General features: G+C 35.8%; 1 protein-coding gene across 1 annotated transcript; it reads right to left on the bottom strand.

Annotated features, from left to right (window-relative positions):
- Positions 1–3,798: 3,798 nt before the first annotated feature.
- LOC145031807 (F-box family protein) lies at positions 3,799–5,388 on the bottom strand. Its single transcript, XM_078980441.1, has one exon. The coding sequence runs from the start codon at positions 5,135–5,137 to the stop codon at positions 4,037–4,039; it is 1,101 nt and encodes a 366-aa protein (XP_078836567.1). The 5' UTR covers positions 5,138–5,388; the 3' UTR covers positions 3,799–4,036.
- Between the last annotated feature and the right edge of the window lie 16,906 nt (positions 5,389–22,294).

Here is a 22,294-nt window from a genome sequence, read left to right as displayed (position 1 = left end):
AGACCCTATTCATCAAGCATGTCGGTTCAGACCAGATTCTTATCCAAATATACGTGGACGATATCATCTTCGGGTCGACGAGTCCTCAGCTTTGCAAAGAATTCGAGAACGTCATGAAAAAGCGGTTCAAGATGAGTTCATTGGGGGAGATGACCACGTTTTTAGGGCTTCAGGTCAAACAGTGTTCAACCGGGATCCTTATTCATCAAGCCAAATATGTGGATGATATGCTCGAGAAGTTCGGGTTCAGAGACGCTAAAACTGCTTCGACGCCCATGGCTCGAGAGACCACTGCTAACTCCTGATTTTGAAGGTGAATCCGTAGATCAAACGTACTACCGATCGATGATTGGATCGCTGATGTATCTGACCGCGAGTCGCCCAAACATTACGTTTGCGGTCTGTCAATGCGCGCGCTACCAGGCTAATCCTAAACTGTCTTATGTTACTGCTGTTAAAAGGATTTTTCGGTATATCAAAGGCAACCCGAAATTGGGTCTTTGGTATTCGAAAAATTCTGAATTTGACCTTTATGCTTTTGCAGACAGCAATTATGGTGGTTGCAAGCTTGACATGAAATCGACTTCAGGCGAATGTCAATTTCTTGGAGCTAGGCTGGTGTCTTGGTAATGCAAGAAGCAGCATACTGTTTCGACCTTAACAGTAGAAGCAGAATATGTTGTTGCGTTTGCCTGCTGTTCTCAAGTCATAATATTTAATTTTATTCATGAGTTACCCGCAAGTAGAGACAATTGAGATTATAGAATTTTAAAAGATGTCTACATATCATATATTTCACAATAAACAATGTTTATACCAACTTATTATAAGATTTATTATATAAGAGGTAACAACGTCATTGATATATTTAAAAAACATATATTTGCAAAAGGTTTCAAATATATTATTTTATTCTGCACAACGCGCGGGTATTCGCCTAGTATATATATAATATTACCCCTATTAACTTTTTTACACACCACTCTCATCTTTCTAATCTTTTCATGAAAATCTCAAAGAAAACATTTTTATGGATCCCTTTGACTCATCCCCCGATGATAATGATATGTTCATCACTATGATGTACTTGTATTATACTAACAAACTACTAACAAAAATCAAAAGTAAGCACGTGAACATCTATATCCCCATTACTTTGTGAATAATTGTGTATACACATCAAATGAAAGTTTTGTTTAAGTAGGAATGTGTTTACACGGATACCCAATGCCTTAGAAAGCACATTTTGTTTCTTTTATATTTATAAACTAGGCGAATGCCCACGCATTACACAGAAATACCTATATAGTTGAAATCTTTGCAAATATATGTTTTTTTAATATAACAATAACGTTGTTGTTAAATTTGATATAATAATTCGTATACTAAATTCATATAATATATTGATTATTTTTAATTATATGATAATATATATATTTGTTATAACTTCATAATCTCAACCGTTTAAATAACTACCACCCGCGAGTTACTCATGAATAAAATTAAATATAATATATGGTTTAACATTATTTATAGTTGTTGTTATTATTAATTAATTTTTTAAAATTTATTTGTTTAACGTTTTAATTTTTATCATTATAATTATTTAAAATATCAAACATTGTTTTTTGATTTTAAATGTAACAATATAATCATTTATGTATAATTACTTTTAACTATTGTTATTGTAAGTTATTTTAAGTTATATGAAAATTTTTAACGATTATACAAATATTTTAGTTAAATTGAGATTATAATTTAGTTATTGCATTTAGTACTACAATTTATCACTTTTAACCATTCACAAAATATTCATTAGGTTTTCTAAATGAAACTGAAATTTATATTTAAGTTGGCACTGTAATGATATATTTAAATTAACAATTTAAGTATTTTGTCCAAACTGTTCAAAAGTTATAGTCTTAAATTGATAATAGTTACTTACAACAATATATTAAATCTAATAAATTAAGTATAATATGTTAAAAGTTAAAGACATAACTTTATAAGTAGAAGTAAATATATTATTTTAATATTAATATTTAGTTTATTTATGATTACACTTTAGGTTTGATATTTATTTAACCTTATTAACCAACATATAATCATTATTAGAAATGCACTACAACTTATCACTTTTAACTATTTACAAAATATTATTTGGGTTGTTTAAGTTAAACTAAAATTTATATTTAAGTTGATCCTGTAATGTTATATTTAAATTTATAATTAAAGTATTTTATACAAATTGTTTAAAAGTTATAGCTTTAAAATGACAATCGTTTACATCCAACAATATACAACTTATCACTTTTAACTATTTACAAAATATTATTTGGGTTGTTTAAGTTAAACTAAAATTTATATTTAAGTTGATCCTGTAATGTTATATTTAAATTTATAATTGAAGTATTTTATACAAATTGTTCAAAAGTTGTAGCTTTAAAATGACAATCGTTTACATCCAACAATATATTAAAACTAATAGATTAAGTATGATATATTAAAAGTTAAAAAACATAACTTTATAAGTAGAAGTAAATATATAATCTTTTAATATTGAAATTTAGTTTATATGTGATTACACTTTAGGTTTGATATTTATTTAATCTTATTAACCAACTTATAATCATTATTAGAAAGAAATTGAAAAGTCATTGGGAGTTTCAAATGAATGTAGTGAAAGGAAAAATGCATGAGAGTTTCAAATGAATGTGTTGAAAGAAAAAATATTTCATTTATAATATAGTATGATATGATATGAAATTTATTTTTATGCAAATTCATATTTATACCAATTAAATATATCTTTAGGTGTCATTTTTTCAATTGAGATTTGATGCTAGAGGTAGGCAGTTCACAAGGTTGCAAAAATGTGCTGCAACAATTTGGTTGATGACTTAAGGGGAGTCACTTGATTTCGTTGATTATCTGAAAATGTCTAAAAGAACTGCAAAAAAAAAAGCTTATATTGATTGTCAATAGGTGTTGCTAAAACATTCAGTAACCCTTATTTGTAGAAACTTTCATTGAATGATATCCAACAACTATATGCAACACATGAAGAGAAATGTTTTCCCGGTATGTGTGAACGCATTGATTGTACACATTGAGATTAGAGAAATTGCCTGGAGGTGTAGAGAGGGGAATTTGCAAGCAGTCATCATGAAACACCTCCATTGTTATTAGAGGTTGTTGTTTCTTAAGAATTATGGATTTGACATGCTTTCTTCAAGGTTACAGGTTCCAAAAATGACATCAACGTTCTTAAGATGCATGTATCATAATGCATAACATGATAGTGGAATAGAAATGAAAGAATATTGCACAATACATGCCAAATGAATCGTAACACATTCAGCTTGTACCATGTTCATCTTCCTGAATATTTGCACAATCATTGACATTCATGATACACAAAAACACGATCAACTTCGACAAAACTTGGTAAATCATATCTGCAATGCTAACAATGATGACGAAAGTGTAATAGTTTTTTTTTTTTTTTAATTGTAGCACTTTTTGGTCTTGTAATGTCTTTTTTCAATTTAAGTGTTATGTGTCTATTTAAATGATATGTTTTTTAATATTATATAATTTGTTTTTATAATTATTGAAAAAAATGAAAAACTCGACAAAAAAAAAAAAAAAAAAAAAAAAAAAAGATGACATGGTAATTATTTTGGTATGGTGACCATTTCCTTTGCTAAAATGGTGTGATGTGGCACAAATTTGGTGGGGGAGAACCCATACCTTATGTTCAAGAAATCCAAACCCTAAAATTAAGTCAAAATCATCTAAAGATATTATCATCGCTAAATTTTTATTTATTGTCATGCATGTAAACATGTACACCAGAAATTTCCTGCATCACTACATTATTAAATAGATATAAGAAATAGAGCATTGCAATGCATACCGCTACATGTAACTTATGTACAATAATACCAAGCATTTTCTTCAACAGAATTCACTCACAATCATGAAAAGCCAACAGAAACTGTACAAAACAGGGGCAAATTAGTCATTTCGCAAATTAACGACACGAAAGAATCGTACCACCAAAAGAATGCGCAGAGAACCACAAGGGCATTGTGGAATTGTTCTTCACAGAGTACATTTCCTTCCAAATTCTTGTCTTTCTTTGATAAACCAAAACCTGCTTATGACTAGCAAGAAAGACATAATCGCCCCCTTGACTTATCGGGAAAATCCCAGGCACCATTCCACGAATACAACGCAAACTCACTCGATCAATCAAATCCCAATGTCCGTTTTCGTAATCTTGCAATACCCAAATGTTCATCCAAACACTAGAAATCTGAATCACTGACAATTTCCCATCTAATTCCAACAAGTAAACCCTATTCCCACTTCCATTCCCACATCCCATTTCATCTGGCAACAATATCCTTCTCCATACATCAAAATTCAAATCAAGAACAAGAATGTAAGCAAAAGTTTGAGTCATCCAATGAAGTGAACCATTCACAAACACAACCTGATTGCGATTCATACGAGTGAAACCATGATCATCTTGATCAGATACGTATTTTCTCCACTTATTTGACTCAGAATCATAAACAGAACATATTAGTTTACCCTCGGGTCTATGACCAAACATGCGATGATATCCAGCCAAAACGACACTATATCTATTGTTCAACAAATCACAAGGAACACCCACAAGGGTTGCTTCACCATCAGGGTAAAACCGAGTTATGGGTCTTTCTCGAACCCTGGGTAGCAATTTGAATTCTCTAGTCATAGGATTACAAACATAATAAACACCCTTATCGGGAACACTAGAACAACATAATAATCCATTGCAAGAAGCCCTAATTTTGACTCTGTCTTTGATAAAATCCAATGAGAATTCAGACACACCTCTCTTGTTATCAATGAGAATCAGACTTGATGTTGATTCTATAGATGATTCTGTAACTTCCACAAGAACCATGACGTTTTTCACAGATGATTCATTATAAATTTGTGTGAATGATTTGTGTGAGGCTAATTTGTACCAGAGTTTGCATACGCATTTGGTTCTAAACAGGGATTTGATGGGTAATCTTGCTAGTATTTCGAGGATAATCTCGTCCGCGAAATACCCAAAATTTGTTTGGACTGGATCCATTTATATCATATGAATTTTATACAGTCGAAGAACAAAAGCGACCATAATCAAGAAAGTTGCTAACCGATTTGGATCTCGTTAAAATCCCTGAAGCATCGAGTATGGCTAGGAGGGCGATTCGCAAGAAATAATCGAATGAATTCGTGTGAACGGAAAGAGAAAGTGTAGGAGACAAGCACGATGGTGTTTGTGAATCGGTTGCTAAAATGCGACACACACCTTTCCAATTTCAACGACTGGAAAAGGGACTGGGTCGGGTAATCTTTTCCTTTGATTTGTAATAATTATTCTATTATATTATTTTGGAAATGGTTTTATATTTTAGATATATTGACCATAAGGTTATTGTTTTATTTTATTTAACAGAAAATAACAAAATAAATCTCCAATTATTTATATATCTGAGATTTTAGTCGGTATTTTAACCATTAATCGATAGAAAAGTCTATCTTTTATGCTCATTAACAATAAAGTAATGAGTTATGGCAATTTTGCATAAAGAATTAGGAAATCTTATCCTACTACAATCTTTTTATATTCCATGTTATTATATAATTTCTGTTTGAACCGCTACTTTTGTATTACCATAAGTTTAAAACTTTGATAAAAAAAATATGTAAAAAACAATGAGAAAATGACATTGTAACCTTATCATGTTTTGTATATTTGTTTATTCAGTCTCTTATGTTATTTCTATGCCTTTTAAGGAAACAAAGTTGGTTTGTCGGGTTGAATAGGTCCTTTTATAAAAACTGAAGAGGTCGGCCGGTGACTTCCTCATCAAAAACGCTAACCATTTGATTGGTCCATGCCATTATTCGTCCATTTGACTTGTTCATCTCCTTTCTTTTTCTTAGTTTCTTCTTCTTTATTTACTTCATTTCCTTCTTTCTTTATTCTTCTTCTTCTTATTATTTTGTTGTTGCATCCAACACAAGAAAATATGATCATGTGTGATTGCGGAAACATGGCAATCATAAGGACTTCCACCACTAATAAGAATCCCGGTAGATAATATTATGCTTACCTAAATATAGCACACCATTCTCAATAAACATTTGAGTTTTTTCAATTCTAACCTAATTTTGCTAATTGATGGTAGTGAAATTTGCAGGACCAAGGAGTGGGTTTCTTTTGTGGGTTGATGAGGTTGAAAATCATAGGCATGATGTCGAAGTCCAAAATTAAACCTTGAGGGATGTGGTAATCTAAAATCGAAGCCTGAAGATTAGCTTGACTGAGGTGCAAGCCAAAATCGAAAGTTGAATATTTACTTACTACTCAGTTGGGTTTTGTTTTTGGCATAATTGTTTGCAAGTTGTAATTTGATGTATCTTAGAACTAAACTTGTTATGGATCAATGATAAGGGTTTTTGGGTTTTTGGCAAAATCGGAACCTTTCGTCTTCCTCCTTCCTCCTCCATCAGTAACAAGTTGCTTTACACCTCTATTTTCACCGAGATTCATATACATCACCATTAAAGTTGTCATTTTATAGTAACAGAACAACAAAGAATATCAATTTGTAGAAAGAGAAAGCAGTTGAAGTTAATATAGGGAACAATCAGAGATATTTGATTGTAGAGTTCGATATAGTCTTCAATTGCAGAAGGCGATACACTCGGACGGCATTTTTCTAGTTTACATGCCCATAACTTTGAGTTTTACCGTATGATTTTGACTTTGAAATGGAAAAATGGCATAATTGGAACAAGAAACTGGCTACTAGAGATAGAGGGTCAAAAAAGACAGATCAATAATAACTTTGTTCCCTTAGAAGGCACAAAAACAACTTAAGGGATTGAATAGAAAAATCTGCAAAACATTGTAGGGCTCTTGTGTCATTTTCCTAAAAACAATTATGCTCACACAATGGGATATTCTTTGTCACTCATAGAGAATATGTAAGAGTACAATAATATTATGGCAATATATGTCAAAAAAAAGAGAGAATGTAGTTGATTATAGTGAGACAAAATCATATCTTACATTGAAAGAAATATAATAATATTATATTAAATACCCTTGTGGGATGGAGTTTATGTATATGTTAGCATGTTTATTTATTGTGTTTATGTATACGTTAGCACATTTATTTATTGTGTTTGCATTGTATTTTAGCTTCTAGACCATACATTTGAAGTTAATTTTGGGATAATTTTATGTTTTTTGGTGGAACATCCTAATCTATGCAATTTTTGTTGATATTATGTTTTTGATGTGTTTTAGCCATATGAACATTCCTATGTGTACATACAAAACCCTAATGCTTGGATCTAGGTTTCTCTAATTGAACATGCATGAATCCAAGACTTATAATGGTTATTCTAGCATAATAACAAGGATAAATCAGAGTTATAAGTTTACCTTGAATCACTTGTTTGATGTTCTTGTTCTTGGAGCTTTAGAGTCACAATTGTCACTCCTCTAATGGCTTACAAACACCAACTAGCAAGAGGATGATTTGAGAGTGAAAGAAAGGACTTAGAAATCGGCCAGGGTTTCACTAGGAACAAGAGGTGCCGATTTCCATGACCCCAAGGGTCTATTTATACTTGTAAGGCTCCTAGGGTTTCACCCTTAAACCCTAATTGGATAACGTAAGCCCAAAGCAATCCTAATCCCATTATGATAACCCTTTGGACGGATTTTAGGATTATCCTAAGCCCTAAAATCATCCACCATATTATCCATAAGGGATTACAGCCTAAAGTATAACTATGACACATTTGACAGTTTAAGTCCTTCTACTTAATTAATCTCTTTAAGTCACCAAATTAATTCCTAATTAATTTATGACTTATATTAATCAAATAATAATATTATTCCTTATAATATTTCAACTCTCATTGTAAATCATCCTATTAAGTTGCTATGGTGAAGGCAACCCAAAAGGACCATGCTCAATCGGGTCAAATACATGCTTAATATAGTTGCAGCCTTAGACACTATTCCAACAGTCTCCAACTTGGATAAGTCTAGTAACTATATACACCGATTAGCAATCGTAGCTCTCAAAGACGCTGTCAAACTCTGATCTAATCAATCTTGTCCTTTAGATAAGGGATCGTACAGTCCTCTGTATAGATATCATGCTGACATTTATATGGAACCAATTGTCTAGCATTTGGTTTCTCGATCTCAGATTTATTTAACATAGAACTTAATCGAACACATCAATTTAGTTCTGACCGGGCCATAAGTCTAATCAAATCATCGAGCGGCAGAGATATCGCTTTTACCTTCTTAGGATAAAAGTAACAGATAAACTTCGACTTATATGCATTTACTTATTCATTAACCGACTATACACAACAATGTGTTTTATAGCATCAAGTTACCGATGCGGTTTCGCATTATCAATGTACAACCAATTAACAAATAACAAACCATATATCTAGGTTTTAAGACCATATGATATTATCGTCTTGCGATCACCCTTTTTGTCACATTCCATAAGGTGATTCCAGCAAGCACGGGTTTGTTCCAATGCTCAAAACTAGTTCATAAGCACTCATGAACGTTGCAACAAACTTTTACTATGTCTAATACCATTTAGACAATCTACACACCAATTCATGACAATCTTCATTCATACCTACTTCCAACATATGAACGATTGTGGAAATTTGAATAATTCGATTATTCTTAATAAACTCAATTATTCTGGAAGTCAAAACATGCAAAGTGAAACAATAGTTATATGATTAACATAGGATAGTAACTTTACTTATAAATAATACTCTTTTATTTAATCATCAAATGTTAATTGCATTTATCTATTATACGTTTCTAAAACTATCTAATCTATACTAATATCATCCTTCAGCCCATTGCTCCTAGCATGCTGCAAGTGTTTAACCCTGCTCAGTCCCTTCGTAAGCGGATCTGCTGGGTTATCTTCTGATGATATCCTCTTCACCACGAGTTGTCCTTCTTCTATACGATGTCTTATACAATGATATTTCCAGTCGATATGTCGAGATCTACCATGATCTCTTGGTTCCTTGGTCAAGGCAACCGCTCCTTCATTATCACAGAAAATCTCCATGGCTTCCTTTATGGTAGGTACAACTCCAAGATCACCAAGGAAGTTCTTCAACCATATTGCCTCTTTCGATGCTTCGCTCGCTGTAATGTACTCTGAATCACACGTTGAATCAGCTACAGTTTCTTGTTTGGAACTTTTCCAAGTTACTACTCCTCCATTCAAGGTAAAGACCCAGCCCGACTGCGAACGGTAGTTGTCCCTGTCGGTCTGAAAGCTGGCGTCACTATACCCTCGCACCTTCAAGTCATCACTCCCTCCGAGGACTAAAAACCATTCCTTGGTCCTCCGAAGGTACTTAAGGATATTTTTCACCGCAATCCAATGGGATCTGCCAGGATTCCCTTGATATCTGCTAACCATGCTCAAAGCAAAGGCTACATCAGGGCGAGTACAAGTCATAGCATACATGATTGAGCCAACTGCAGAAGCGTATGGTACTCGGCTCATTTCTATTATTTCGGCTTCGGTACTCGGACTTTGAGTCTTACTCAACTTGGCATTATATTGTATCGGTAATCCTCCCTTCTTCGAGTTTTCCATACTAAAACATTTTAGTACTTTATCTAAGTAAGTGTTCTGACTAAGACCTATTAGTCTATTACTTCGTTCTCTCACTATCCTTATTCCTAGAATATAGGAAGCCTCTCCGAGGTCCTTCATAGCGAAGCACTTCCCGAGCCAGGACTTAATCTCCTGCAGTGTCGGGACATCGTTTCCTATGAGCAATATGTCATCGACATACAAAACGAGAAAGCTAACTATACTCTCACTGGCTTTGACATATACACATGATTCATCTTCACTTCATACAAATCCAAACTCTTTGACTTTCTCATCAAAGCAAAGATTCCATCTGCGAGACGCTTGCTTAAGTCCATAAATGGACTTCTCAAGCTTACACACTCTATTTGGATGCTTCGGATCGACAAAACCCTCTGGCTGAGCCATGTAAGCATCCTCAGCCAACTTCCCATTAAGGAAAGCAATTTTGACATCCATTTGCCAAATTTCATAATCATGAAATGCGGCAATTGCTAGCATTACTCTAATAGATTTTATCTTCGCAACTGGCGAGAAGGTTTCATCATAGTTAACTCCAGGAGTTTGAGTAAAACCCTTCGCAACCAATCGTGCTTTATATGTGTGTACGTTTCCATCCACGTCGGTCTTCTTCTTGAAGATCCATTTGCACCCAACGGTCTTACGTCCGGGCACATAATCAACCAAATTCCAAACTTGGTTGGCATACATGGATTGGATCTCGCTGTCCATTGCCTCTTTCCACTTCGCAGACTCTGGGCTTGCCATGGCTTCCTTATAGCTATTAGGTTCATCTAGATTTATTAGTGTACTATTACTAATATATGTGTCCCCTTCGGTAGTAATATGAAAACCATATAACTGGGGTTGAACTCTAACTCTTTCGGAACGTCTAAGAGGTAAGGACTCGTCAATTGGTTCAACCGGAGTTTCCTCCTCGGGTTGAGTGCCAGCGGTAGAGGTTCCTTCATCTATCGACTCTTGAATCTCTTCAAGCTCGATTTGCCTCCCACTGTCTCCTTAGCTTATGAGTTCTCGCTCTCGGAAAACTCCTCTCCTCGCAACAAAGACAACATTATCCTTCGGTCTATAGAAGAGATATCCAAAGAATTTCTGCGGGTAGCCGATGAAAATACATCGCTCACTACGAGGTTCGAGTTTGTCATGAGTATCTCGTCTTACGAAAGCCTCGCAACCCCAAACCTTGATATGTGCTAACGAGGGAGCTTTCCCTGTCCACATCTCGTGAGGTGTTTTAGCAACCTTCTTTGTAGGGACTCGGTTAAGGATATGGGCGGCAGTCTCTAAGGCATACCCCCAGAATGAGATAGCTAGCGAAGCACGACTCATCATAGAGTGGACCATGTCCAACAAGGTTCGATTACGCCTTTCTGCCACACCATTCAATAGTGGTGTCCTAGGTGGCGTCAATTGTGAAACTATTCCACACTTTTTTAGATAGTCGTGGAATTCAAGACTTAGGTACTCTCCTCCTCGATCGGATCGAAGCATCTTGATTTTCCTGCCCAATTGATTCTCCACTTCATTCTTGAACTCTTTGAACTTTTCAAATGTTTCTGACTTTTGCTTGATTAAATAGATATACCCATATCTACTATAATCATCAGTAAAAGTCACATAGAAGCGGTTTCCATCCTTTGTTGTTGATCTAAACGGTCCACATACATCGGTATGTATTAGGTCCAATAAACCCTCACCCCTTTCACATGTACTAGTGAAGAGTGACTTAGTCATCTTTCCAAGTAAACAAGATTCGCACGTGTCATCTTCCCTAAGGTCGAATGACTCCAACACTCCATCCTTTTGGAGTTGGGCTATACGCTTCTTGATGACATGTCCAAGACGACAATGCCACAAGGATGCTCTATCCATACTATTGGAAGAATCCATGCATAAAACATCATTTCCTACGTTATCTACAATCATAACAGTTTCATAAATTCCATTACATGGTATTGCTTCAAAATATAAGACACCATTTAGATAAGCACAAATAGAACCATTCTCATTATTAAAAGAAAATCTAAATCCTTGTCTAAACAAACCATGAAATGAAATGATGTTTCTTGCCATTTCTGGCGAATAGCAACAATTGTTCAAATCTAAAGATAAACCATTCCTAAGCACTAGAGAATACACTCCAATCTTGGTCACAGGAGACGATCTTCTGTTCCCCATGATTAGATTTATTCTTCCATGCTCCACATCCCTATTTCTTCTTAGTCCCTGCAATTCAGAACAAATGTGGTAACCACAACCGGTATCGAGGACCTAAGAAATAGCATGAGATGAATCATTAGATTTAATTGTGTATATACCTACGAAAGACGGCTTGATGTTTCCTTCCTTGATGGCTTGCAGGTACTCTGGGCAGCTTCTCTTCCAATGCCCTATTTTGTGGCAATGGTGGCACTTTGCCTCCTTTGGGTTAGAAGTAGGCTTGGTGGGATCAACTTTTGTCCCACTAGAGAAGGAACCATCTCGGGACTTTCCCTTGCGGTAGCTCTTAAACGGAGCCTTCCTCTTCTTGCCTCTTCCTTGCCTAATCGCCAAAACACGAGCAGCGGGTGGATTGGGAGTAGGTGCAACGGACTTGTCCTTGAGATTGCTCTCAGCAAACCTAAGGAGACCTTGGAGCTTGCTTAGGGTGACCTCTTCCTTGTTCATGTGGTAGGTCATCCTAAATTGATTGTAACACGGCAGCAAAGAGTGAAGCACAATGTCGATCGCCAAGTCTTCCCCAAAGTCAACATTTAACTTGCGAACTCGATCGACATACCTTTGCATCTTTTGTAGGTGCACGGTAAGAGATTCTCCATGACCCATTTTGGCGGAAATCATGTTAGTGAAAATCTCGTAACGCTCTTGTCTCGCATTTTGATGGTATCTCTCAAACTATTCTTGGTGCATGTCGTACGGATACATGTCCTCGTAGGACTTTTGGAATTCAGCATTCATGGTGGCTATCATGATGCAATGTACCTTCTTTGCATCACGCTCGTGAGTTTCAAAAGCAACCATTTTAGCCGGAGTAGCGATTTCAGGATTGATCTTCTCGAGCTTCTCATCGAGGACATACTCCTTGTCCTCGTAGCGAGCAATCGTGCGAATGTATCTTATCCATTCGCTAAAGTTCGTTCCATCGAAAGTTACCTTTTAGCAAAGGCTCATCAATGTGAACGAGCTTGCAGCAGCGTTGTTTGCGTTTGACATCTACAAATAGAAAGGACAAAGATAGATTATAATTTGGATCCCTAATTATCACCCAATAAGAAAAATTAGGGCTAGGATCCAACAACAATATTTACATATTAGAAAAGGGATGCCGTAATCTAACATGTAAACAATTTGAAGGTAAGTGAATGACGATTCACTAATTCTCCACCACAAAAACATAACTTTGAATCTTAGTGTAATGAGAATTCCTAGATTTGGATGAGATTCATTGAAACTTTTCAATGCCATGTTTAAATCTCGAAATGCCCCTCTCGTTTGTGACTAGGATATCGAGGATCACAAAGTGGGTGTAAATTACCATGCAAATTCACATGGTGCCTTCATTGTAACGATCACCTATTCGATAGGCCGGTAAACCACACACGCTCCATCGAACTATGATAAACAATGAATCACCCTTTGCCACCTTTGCTTAGAACCAATTAGTGTGTCGGTAAACCACACACGCTCCACTAACTTCTTAGCAAGGGTGCAAAGTGTGATTTCATGGGATTGCATCAATTCACTTTTCCTAAAGTAACTAGGATTGGGAATTTTGAAAAACATGTAGTTACTTTGTATTTCTTATTATACTTTTAATGAGAAGATGAGGTTGCCCTATCCTACCTGTTCGGCTAACGACCCTCCACCGATCAAGAAAGCGGTGGGTGTGAGTGTACACCCATTAAGCGCCATTTTATAGGCAACAACCTTATACCCACCTTATAGACTAGCTTCGTGAATGAGGCCTACTAACGGTAAGACTAGCATTTTAATTATACATACATACATATATATATATATATATATATATATATATATATATATATATATATATATATATATATATATATATTAATCTTGTAATTATATTAGTATAGGGTTGAATTTTAAACTTGTAAAATTCTAGGGTTTGAAATTTAAATTGTCCAAATTAAACTTTTAATCACAAAACATAAATTTCAAAACTTGAGGGTAGGTTTTAAACCTTTCAAAACATAGAGGATCAAACAGCAAATAATTTAAATTAACATTTAATCACATAATTATCCATATTTGATTTATTTAATTATTTCTTGCAAAACAATTTACCAATTTAATTAAAATAATTAGTCAATTATCACATAAGGAAACTAATATTTAATTAATTGATAAATATCTTAAATTAGGTCAAGGATATACTCAAATATATCAAAAAATTGGATTTATATTGACCTAATATGATTAAGGTAAGTTTCAAAAGGATAAACAACAAGAAATCCCGAAATTAGCTCTTTCTAACGCTCGAACTCGCCGAGTACCACAATGGACTCGCCGAGTCCACTATGGGACTCGCCGAGTTCATCAGGCAGGAACACAAAAATCGAATTTTGCAAGCATCAAACAAGTAACCAATGCATCAATTCAATAGAAACCAATCTAGGCTCTGATACCACTGATGTGTTTTAGTCATATGAACATTCCTATGTGTACATACAAAACCCTAATGCTTGGATCTAGGTTTCTCTAATTGAACATGCATGAATCCAAGACTTATAATGGTTATTCTAGCATAATAACAAGGATAAATCAGAGTTATAAGTTCACCTTGAATCACTTGTTTGATCTTCTTGTTCTTGGAGCTTTAGAGTCACAATTGTCACTCCTCTAATGGCTTACAAACACCAACTAGCAAGAGGATGATTTGAGAGTGAAAGAAAGGACTTAGAAATCGGCTAGGGTTTCACTAGGAACAAGAGGTGCCGATTTCCATGACCCCAAGGGTCTATTTATACTTGTAAGGCTCCTAGGGTTTCACCCTTAAACCCTAATTGGATAACGTAAGCCCAAAGCAATCCTAATCCCATTATGATAACCCTTTGGACGGATTTTAGGATTATCCTAACCCCTAAAATCGTCCACCATATTATCCATAATGGATTACAGCCTAAAGTATAACTATCACACATTTGACAGTTTAAGTCCTTCTACTTAATTAATCTCTTTAAGTCACCAAATTAATTCCTAATTAATTTATGACTTATATTAATCAAATAATAATATTATTCCTTATAATATTTCAACTCTCGTTGTAAATCATCCTATCAAGTTGCTATGGTGAAGGCAACCCAAAAGGACCATGCTCAATCGGGTCAAATACATGCTTAATATAGTTGCAGCCTTAGACACTATTCCAACAGTTTTATGGTGGGACATCCTAATCTAAGCAATTTTGGTTGATTTCCAGGTTCATATAAATGTGTGAATGAATTCAGGAAAGAAATCAAAAGATAAAATAGGTGCTTGTGGATTTACCCTTGGATTCCACAAGCTTCGTGTAACCACGAAGATGGTCTTGAAGATTTGAAGTTGCATTGGGCATGTTGAGTTGTACTATAAAGACACAGGACATGTGTTTGGAAGAATTTCCAATGAAGACATAATACTTTATCTTATTTTCTCAAGAGGGCAGCATACTATTAGCCACACGAGCCTTGTGGATTTACCATGATTTCACATGGGTCGTGTAAGGCCTAGTAATCATTTTGGTAATTTTTCAAACCTAGTTTTTGGGTCACATGGGTATTATTTACCATGATTTCACATGGGTCACATGGACATTATTTGATATCGCTCGAATTTTAAAGACTCCAGTCAAAATTTAAAAAGTTTTTGGCTACAATATCACTCGGAAACATATTTATTTTAATGTTGTAAGTTTATTTCGCGTATATGTTACACTCGATTCATGGTAAATTTCTCTCTTAGTAATTCAATTTTTGATTTTGGCAGTTTTGGCCCTTACGTAGGGCGTACCTGGATGGTACGCTGGGCGTAAGAGGGTTAAGTAGAAACGACGTTGTTTTAAGGAGTACATTGGACATACATCGCTATCAACACAAGATCTATCGGGAACTCAACACCAAAAATCTCTAATACACATCCCTGGAATACATCAGTGGCAAAAACAGCATGCTCATCGGCTATAGAGACCCTCAGAGGTCGACTCAACGCTACACATTTGATACTGATGTGACAACTAAAAGCTAAAGACACGAAGGATCGAATCACACACAAGTCAAATAACACCAAAGTAGGTACATAACTCACAAGAAAAGTACCTATATACAACACAATATAAGCATAGACAAATCTCAAAATAATATAAATAAGGAAATACATACCAGCCACGACATCAGGTGCTGTGCGGACCTCCTCCACTGTCAGTTGAAAATCTCTCCCACGAGATCTTTCTGTCTCGACCTTCGTTGTCCGACTATCAGTAGCACGTAAAGCAGAACCTTAGGCTGATCCCTGAATGATCTGAGGTCACTCGGCCTTCCGATGGCTGGTCTGGTTGCAGCGAAAGAAAACTGCAAACCCCTTAGGGAACTCCTTCGCCACGTGCCCATCTTTTCCACATTTGTAGAAAATCCATGCCCGGCACGATCCCTCGTAACTCTTGCCATACCTTCCACAAGTGCGACCCTTCTGTCCCCCAACTCTTGTATCAGCGGGCATAGCCCGCTTCATCGCTGGCTGCGAATGGTCTTTTGTCTCTACCCTGGGACTCCTGCTCCTCTCTGGTTTGCAACTCTAGCTCAATCTCCCTCCTCCTGGCATTGGTCTAAATCTCAACCAATGTTTGGTATGACGAGTTCGCCATGAACTCCCGTATATCCCTTCATATATCGGCTCACACATGCCTGCTCAGTAGACACATGCTTAGGAAAAAACAACGCCCTCTCATGGAACATCCTCGTGATCTCAGTCACAATTAATGTCTTCTGCTTGAGACACATAAACTCCTCGGCTAACTGTTCCCTCCCCATCGGGGGAACATACTCATCTCGTAACAGCTGTCTAAACCTCTCCAATGTCACTATAACATGATCTGAAGGAGTAAAATTGGCGGTCACGAACTTCCACCAGTCCTTCGCTCCCAAGCGAAGCTGGTTTAATGCAAACCGAACTCTCAGGTGCTCGGGGCATGAACACGTGTAAAACTCCCTCTATGTCATAGATCCATCTCATAGCAGCAATCAGATCATGTGTCCCACCAAACTCTGGTGGCTTCGTGTTTTTGAACTCCCGTAGGAACAACGAATCACATCCCTGTGGCCTAGCAGTGGTGATGGTTGCGGTGGCTACAACATTAGCAGCCTCAGTAACAGCAATATATCACTCGTCAAATGTCTCAATCAGTTTGGTCTTAATAGACCCAAACATCTCCGGTATAGCCTCCCGAATGGCTGCGGCCACCTCCTCCGCAATGATTCTGCAAATCTCCTCATCACTGGTCCCACTGCTCCCGGGCTTGTGGCGTGTACCCACCGTAATGTCTCTGAAACACAACACAAAAACATCAAAGACTATCTCGAGAATACACACACTCGATTACCCGTCCCTACATGCTCCTGAGCATCCTAAGGATTCTTACTTGGGTCGCGTACAGATTCGATGCTTTCAGTAGTACGGGTCCAATACTACCTTCCATACCAACCTGTAGTCACCCCAAGTCCTCCTCCTAGGATCCTGATTCACAAGTACTCTATCCAACCTATTGTTGCGATGTCTACAACAACAACAGTCTCAGTAACAGCAGTATATCACTCGTCAAATGTCTCAATCAGTGTGGTCTTAATAGACCCAAACATCTCTAGTATAGCCTCCCGAATGGCTGCGGCCACCTCCTCTACAATGATCCTGCAGATCTCCTCATCACTGGTCCCACTGCTCCCGGGCTTGTGGCGTGTACCCATCGTAATGTCTTTGAAACACAACACAAAAATCATCAAATACTATCTCGAGAATACGCACACTCAATTACCCGTCCCTACATGCTCCTGATCATCCTAAGGATTCTTACTTGGGTCGCATATAGATTCGGTGCTTTAAGTGGTATGGGCCCAATACTAACACATCAACCTGTAGTCACCCCAAGTCCTCCTCCTAGGATCCCAATTCACAACTACTCTATCTCTCATGAATATCAGACTACTCTCTCGGTATAATCCTCATATGCTCATCTAGGTATCTCTCCTAGATTATCCCTCGACTCATAACTATTTCAAAGAAATTCCTGCTAGATACTCCTACTCAGCATATACTCAAGGCAGATAACATCGATCAATAACATCTCCTAGGCTAAGGCATCACAAATCAGGAAACTCTAGCCCTAAAATATGAAATGCCTAGCCTATCCTCTAGCATTCATCCCTAATATATCATGATTATCTCATAACACAAATAAGTAAGGGTATTTTGGGAAATCACCGTTCGGATTCTAGCTGATTGTACACACTGCCCCATCTCGTTTTTCTCTTAAAACTCTTACTCGTTTTAGAAAAATCATTTATTTTGAAATTTTTTCTCAAATCCTCAGTTTAAGTCCAGACATACCCGGGAGTACATCTGAATCCCTCAAACCAAGGATTTGATACCAACTTATAACACCATAAAATTTCAAACAAAATTTTCATTTTAAAAATCACATAATTCACATCAACACATTTCACAAAATTCCCAAATTTTCAAATTATTAAAAACACATATCCATAATTGTTTGAATAAAATCCAGGATCCTCAAAACATAACTCTATCTCGTGTGTACAATCAAGTCGGTGCCTTCCCGTGATCCTGAGATGTACCTGAAACACATAACACATAATACGGTAAGCACAAAGCTTAGTGAGTTACCTAAAATACCACAAACATCTCATTAGCCTCTCATGGCTATATCTCAAATAAGACCCTCTGGTCAATGTGTCTCAGTGGAAACTCACCGGTCCCACAACTCGGGTGGACCCTCCGGTCCTAATTCAGTAAAGCTCAGAATAATACACAACATAAATCATAAAGACATAATGCATGATATCACAATACTCAATATAAACATACAAGAACCCCCATCACACAAAGTTACCACTGTTGGTAAGTATAGTGAGAAGAATCACCTCGTAAGCAAGCAAATAAACCTCGTACTCGAATCAACGGTCTCGCCTCTACCTAAGACATACCATAATTATCTCTAATTAATAAACGACCCCCAAAGAAGCTAGGCTAAACCCACTACAAATTCAAAGAAGGATAAAAGATCATTTTACCCTTCCATGGCCTCTATAGTCCATAATTTGACCAAACCCTAAAAGTCAACAAAAGTTAACTGCAGCGCGTATACTGGGCGTATAGTCCCTTTACGCTGGGCGTACTACCTCGCTATGCATGCATCGGGGATCCTCGACGTTACGTTGTGCGTACCTGGGAGTACGCTCGGCGTACATCCTAAAGTTGCTTTTCCCACTCTTTTGGTCTTAATCTGTTAAGACCATAGCTATACTCTCAGATCTGGACTCCCTAAAGGCTCATATTCTATAAAGTTCGTGACTTTAAGCCTTTGCATGGCTGAGAAAGTCCCAAACCCAAAAACTCTCACTCTTTACTCCCAAAAATGCTCATAGCTCATGCATGGGGTGGTTTTGACATCCAAGATCCCATTTTTATGAGTCCAATCCATTAGAAACACTTAAAGGGACAAATATTAGGCTCTGGAGTTCAACAAATCATAAAGCTTAAAGCATTGGGACAAAAACCATAGAATGAACCATGATATGAAGAAATCAAAAAGGATGAGAAAGCTTTGAGCTTTATACCTTCAAATGATCCTCCAACCACAGAAAAGCTCAGATCCAAAGCCAGGACTCCAACTCTATTCTCTTCAATGCTCCTTCTTCACTCAAAGAACCCTCCAAGAACACTTAAAAGCTCACAAATGGTCACTCAAGCTAAAGGAACGAAAATTAGGGTTTTGAGGGTTGAAGGTAGGAAATGGTGGCCAGAAATGAGGCCATCGTGTTCCTTAAATAGGGACACACTCCCACAATTAGGGTTTTCACTCTGAGCCTAGTACGCCCAACTTACCCTCTGGTATGCCCAGCGTACTAGGTGGCTTTTGTGTCCAAATCACGCACATGAGTACACTGAGCATACACACACGTACATCCTGCATACTCAACTACCACATTTTCTCAATTAAAGGGCCAAACTTGACATCTATAATAAAAGGTTTATGAGATATACCTGATCTTGGGATGTTACACCTTTACCGCTCTCGTTTTTGTTTGTTGAGTTGTTTAGCTGGTACCTTGGTTCCTATAGTTTTTGATCATATACATCCTTACCCTAGGGATATGTTTAAGCTTCCAAATTGTTGATTGAATGGGGTTACATTTTTTTTTATAGTTTGGCTTTTTGATTTACTTCATCTTGCACATTTTCATAAGTTCTTTCGGCAAATTCATAGAAAATTCAAAATCTTCCTTTGCACTACCTTGACTGTGAGTCTTGGTAACGAAAAAAAGGAACATGTGTTCCATTAACTTCACATTCCTCAAGACAATCGTTTTGTAGTAATTAGCATAATAAATGTGATATCCTTTCTTGTTCATGTGCATTCATTTATTAAACAAGCAAACTTTCCACAAAAGATTTGGTTACTAAACATGTCTAGTTTATACAATCATAACTGGAACAAGATAATTCGATCAAAATAATCTAATTAATATCTATCCAGACAACCAACAAACATGTGTAATATATATGACAAAAAACATATGTTTCTCCAATTTTGCGTATTAACTACAACAAATTTTCTATTGCTATGATTTTATGAATCAACAACCAAGAAAGAAATCATTATTAATTTTAGACAAAATCTTTATAAATGGTTATCGTGGTTTCCCAAAATATCAAATGTAGTTCTTACCATTTTTGGTGTCATGGAAGGTCCTTGTGGTTTCAATTTCTATCATTATTGGTATGTGTCTCATATGAAATGACTTATTACCCTTTTTATTTGCTTTTTCCATTTTGTTTTTATTGCAACTATTAAAAAAGCAAGAAAATAATATTACCCCTGACCCATCTTCACCCATCCCTTTTCTCTTTTACAATGTTCATCTTCAAGAGACTACCACCACCAATCAATGCCACCACGACCGGACCTCCATTATTGAAGCACCGTCATTCGAGATAATTCATGTTCATCTTGTCTGCTTGAGTGTTTAGACTTGTTCAAAATCGAGTCAAATGGTGAGTCATGAAGCTTCTAACAATTTTCTAAATTTTTTGATGTGGCGGTACACGATGACGATAAAACTACGACAAGATACTACTGGGTTTGTTTAGCGAGGGTTTGTTGCACACCTCACAGTGGTTCCAATGGTGGTGTCGGTTTTGAAAATGGATGGTCGAATGTGGCTGAAAAATATTGAATCTATATGTATAAGAATCATTATGGAGTGATATTGTTAATAATATATGATCCTATAGGGTCGCACATTTATCAAGTTGACACATTTTGTACATTTATTATTAATATGATTATTAATAAATAATATAAATTCTTGTACTTTAATTTGGGTATAATTATTGTTTTGTGAAAATAATAATTATAAGAAAGTATAACTAGCTATTATTTCATATGGTATGAATTAATAAGTCATGAACAACCTTTTGAACTAGTTAGATTCTTTTGTGTTTTACCTAAAGACAAAGTTTATATATTATAAACTATGAGTTTATAAAAATTGAAGAATCTTTCTTTTTTTACAAGGTATGACCGAAAATGTTAAAGAAACATGGAGGTTACTTATCAATCTCCATGCTATGTCTCACATGCTTGTAAATGCTACAACTATTTTAAATTATTTTAATGTTAAGCCTTTACTTTACATAGAGTATTTAAAGGAGTGTTTTGCATTAGTTTTTTTTTTTTTTTTTTGTTTTTTTTTATTTTTATTTTATTGTCTTACTTCTTCCCTTCTTCCTCTCTAAAAATCGTAAGTATGAGAGAGCTCCATCTCTTTGAAGTTTGGTGGTGTTTAAAGCTTTTTGAGTTGTCTCATTTAGTGTTTTTTTTTTTTTTTTTTTTTTGAGTTAAACACTTAAAGGTTTAAAACATTCAAGAATACAAGAAGGAACTAGCATTTCAAGTGTCTTACTCTTGATGGTGATTACATATAGAGAAAATCATGTTATTTAATTCTTTGTTATCTTCATTAACACCCTAAAACCAAGTGGGTTTAAAGGTTTCAAAAGTTGTCGTTCTAAAAACTATTTAGTTGTTTTTATTTCATTATAACATTTATAAATGGATCATAGATGGTTTGGTTTTATTATAAACTAAAAATAAACTTGTTATTTTTTAATGCTTTCATTGACCAAGGAAGAAAAACGAACGGGTGGTGTGTCATTTATTTATAATTTCTTTTAAAAAAATAATTTTATTTAGAGATAAACATAATTGAAATTAAAAATAATATAAAATCTTTTTAATATAGAAGAGTAAC

The sequence above is a fragment of the Lactuca saligna genome, chromosome 1 (assembly GCF_052625555.1).
Source record: "Lactuca saligna cultivar CGN05327 chromosome 1, ASM5262555v1, whole genome shotgun sequence".
Classification (NCBI taxonomy): domain Eukaryota; kingdom Viridiplantae; phylum Streptophyta; class Magnoliopsida; order Asterales; family Asteraceae; genus Lactuca; species Lactuca saligna.
This window is presented reverse-complemented; position numbering and strand designations above follow the sequence as displayed.

Coding starts and splice junctions, on each gene's coding strand:
- LOC145031807 (XM_078980441.1), bottom strand. CDS start 5,137: ATGGATCCAGTCCAAACAAATTTTGGGTATTTCGCGGACGAGATTATC.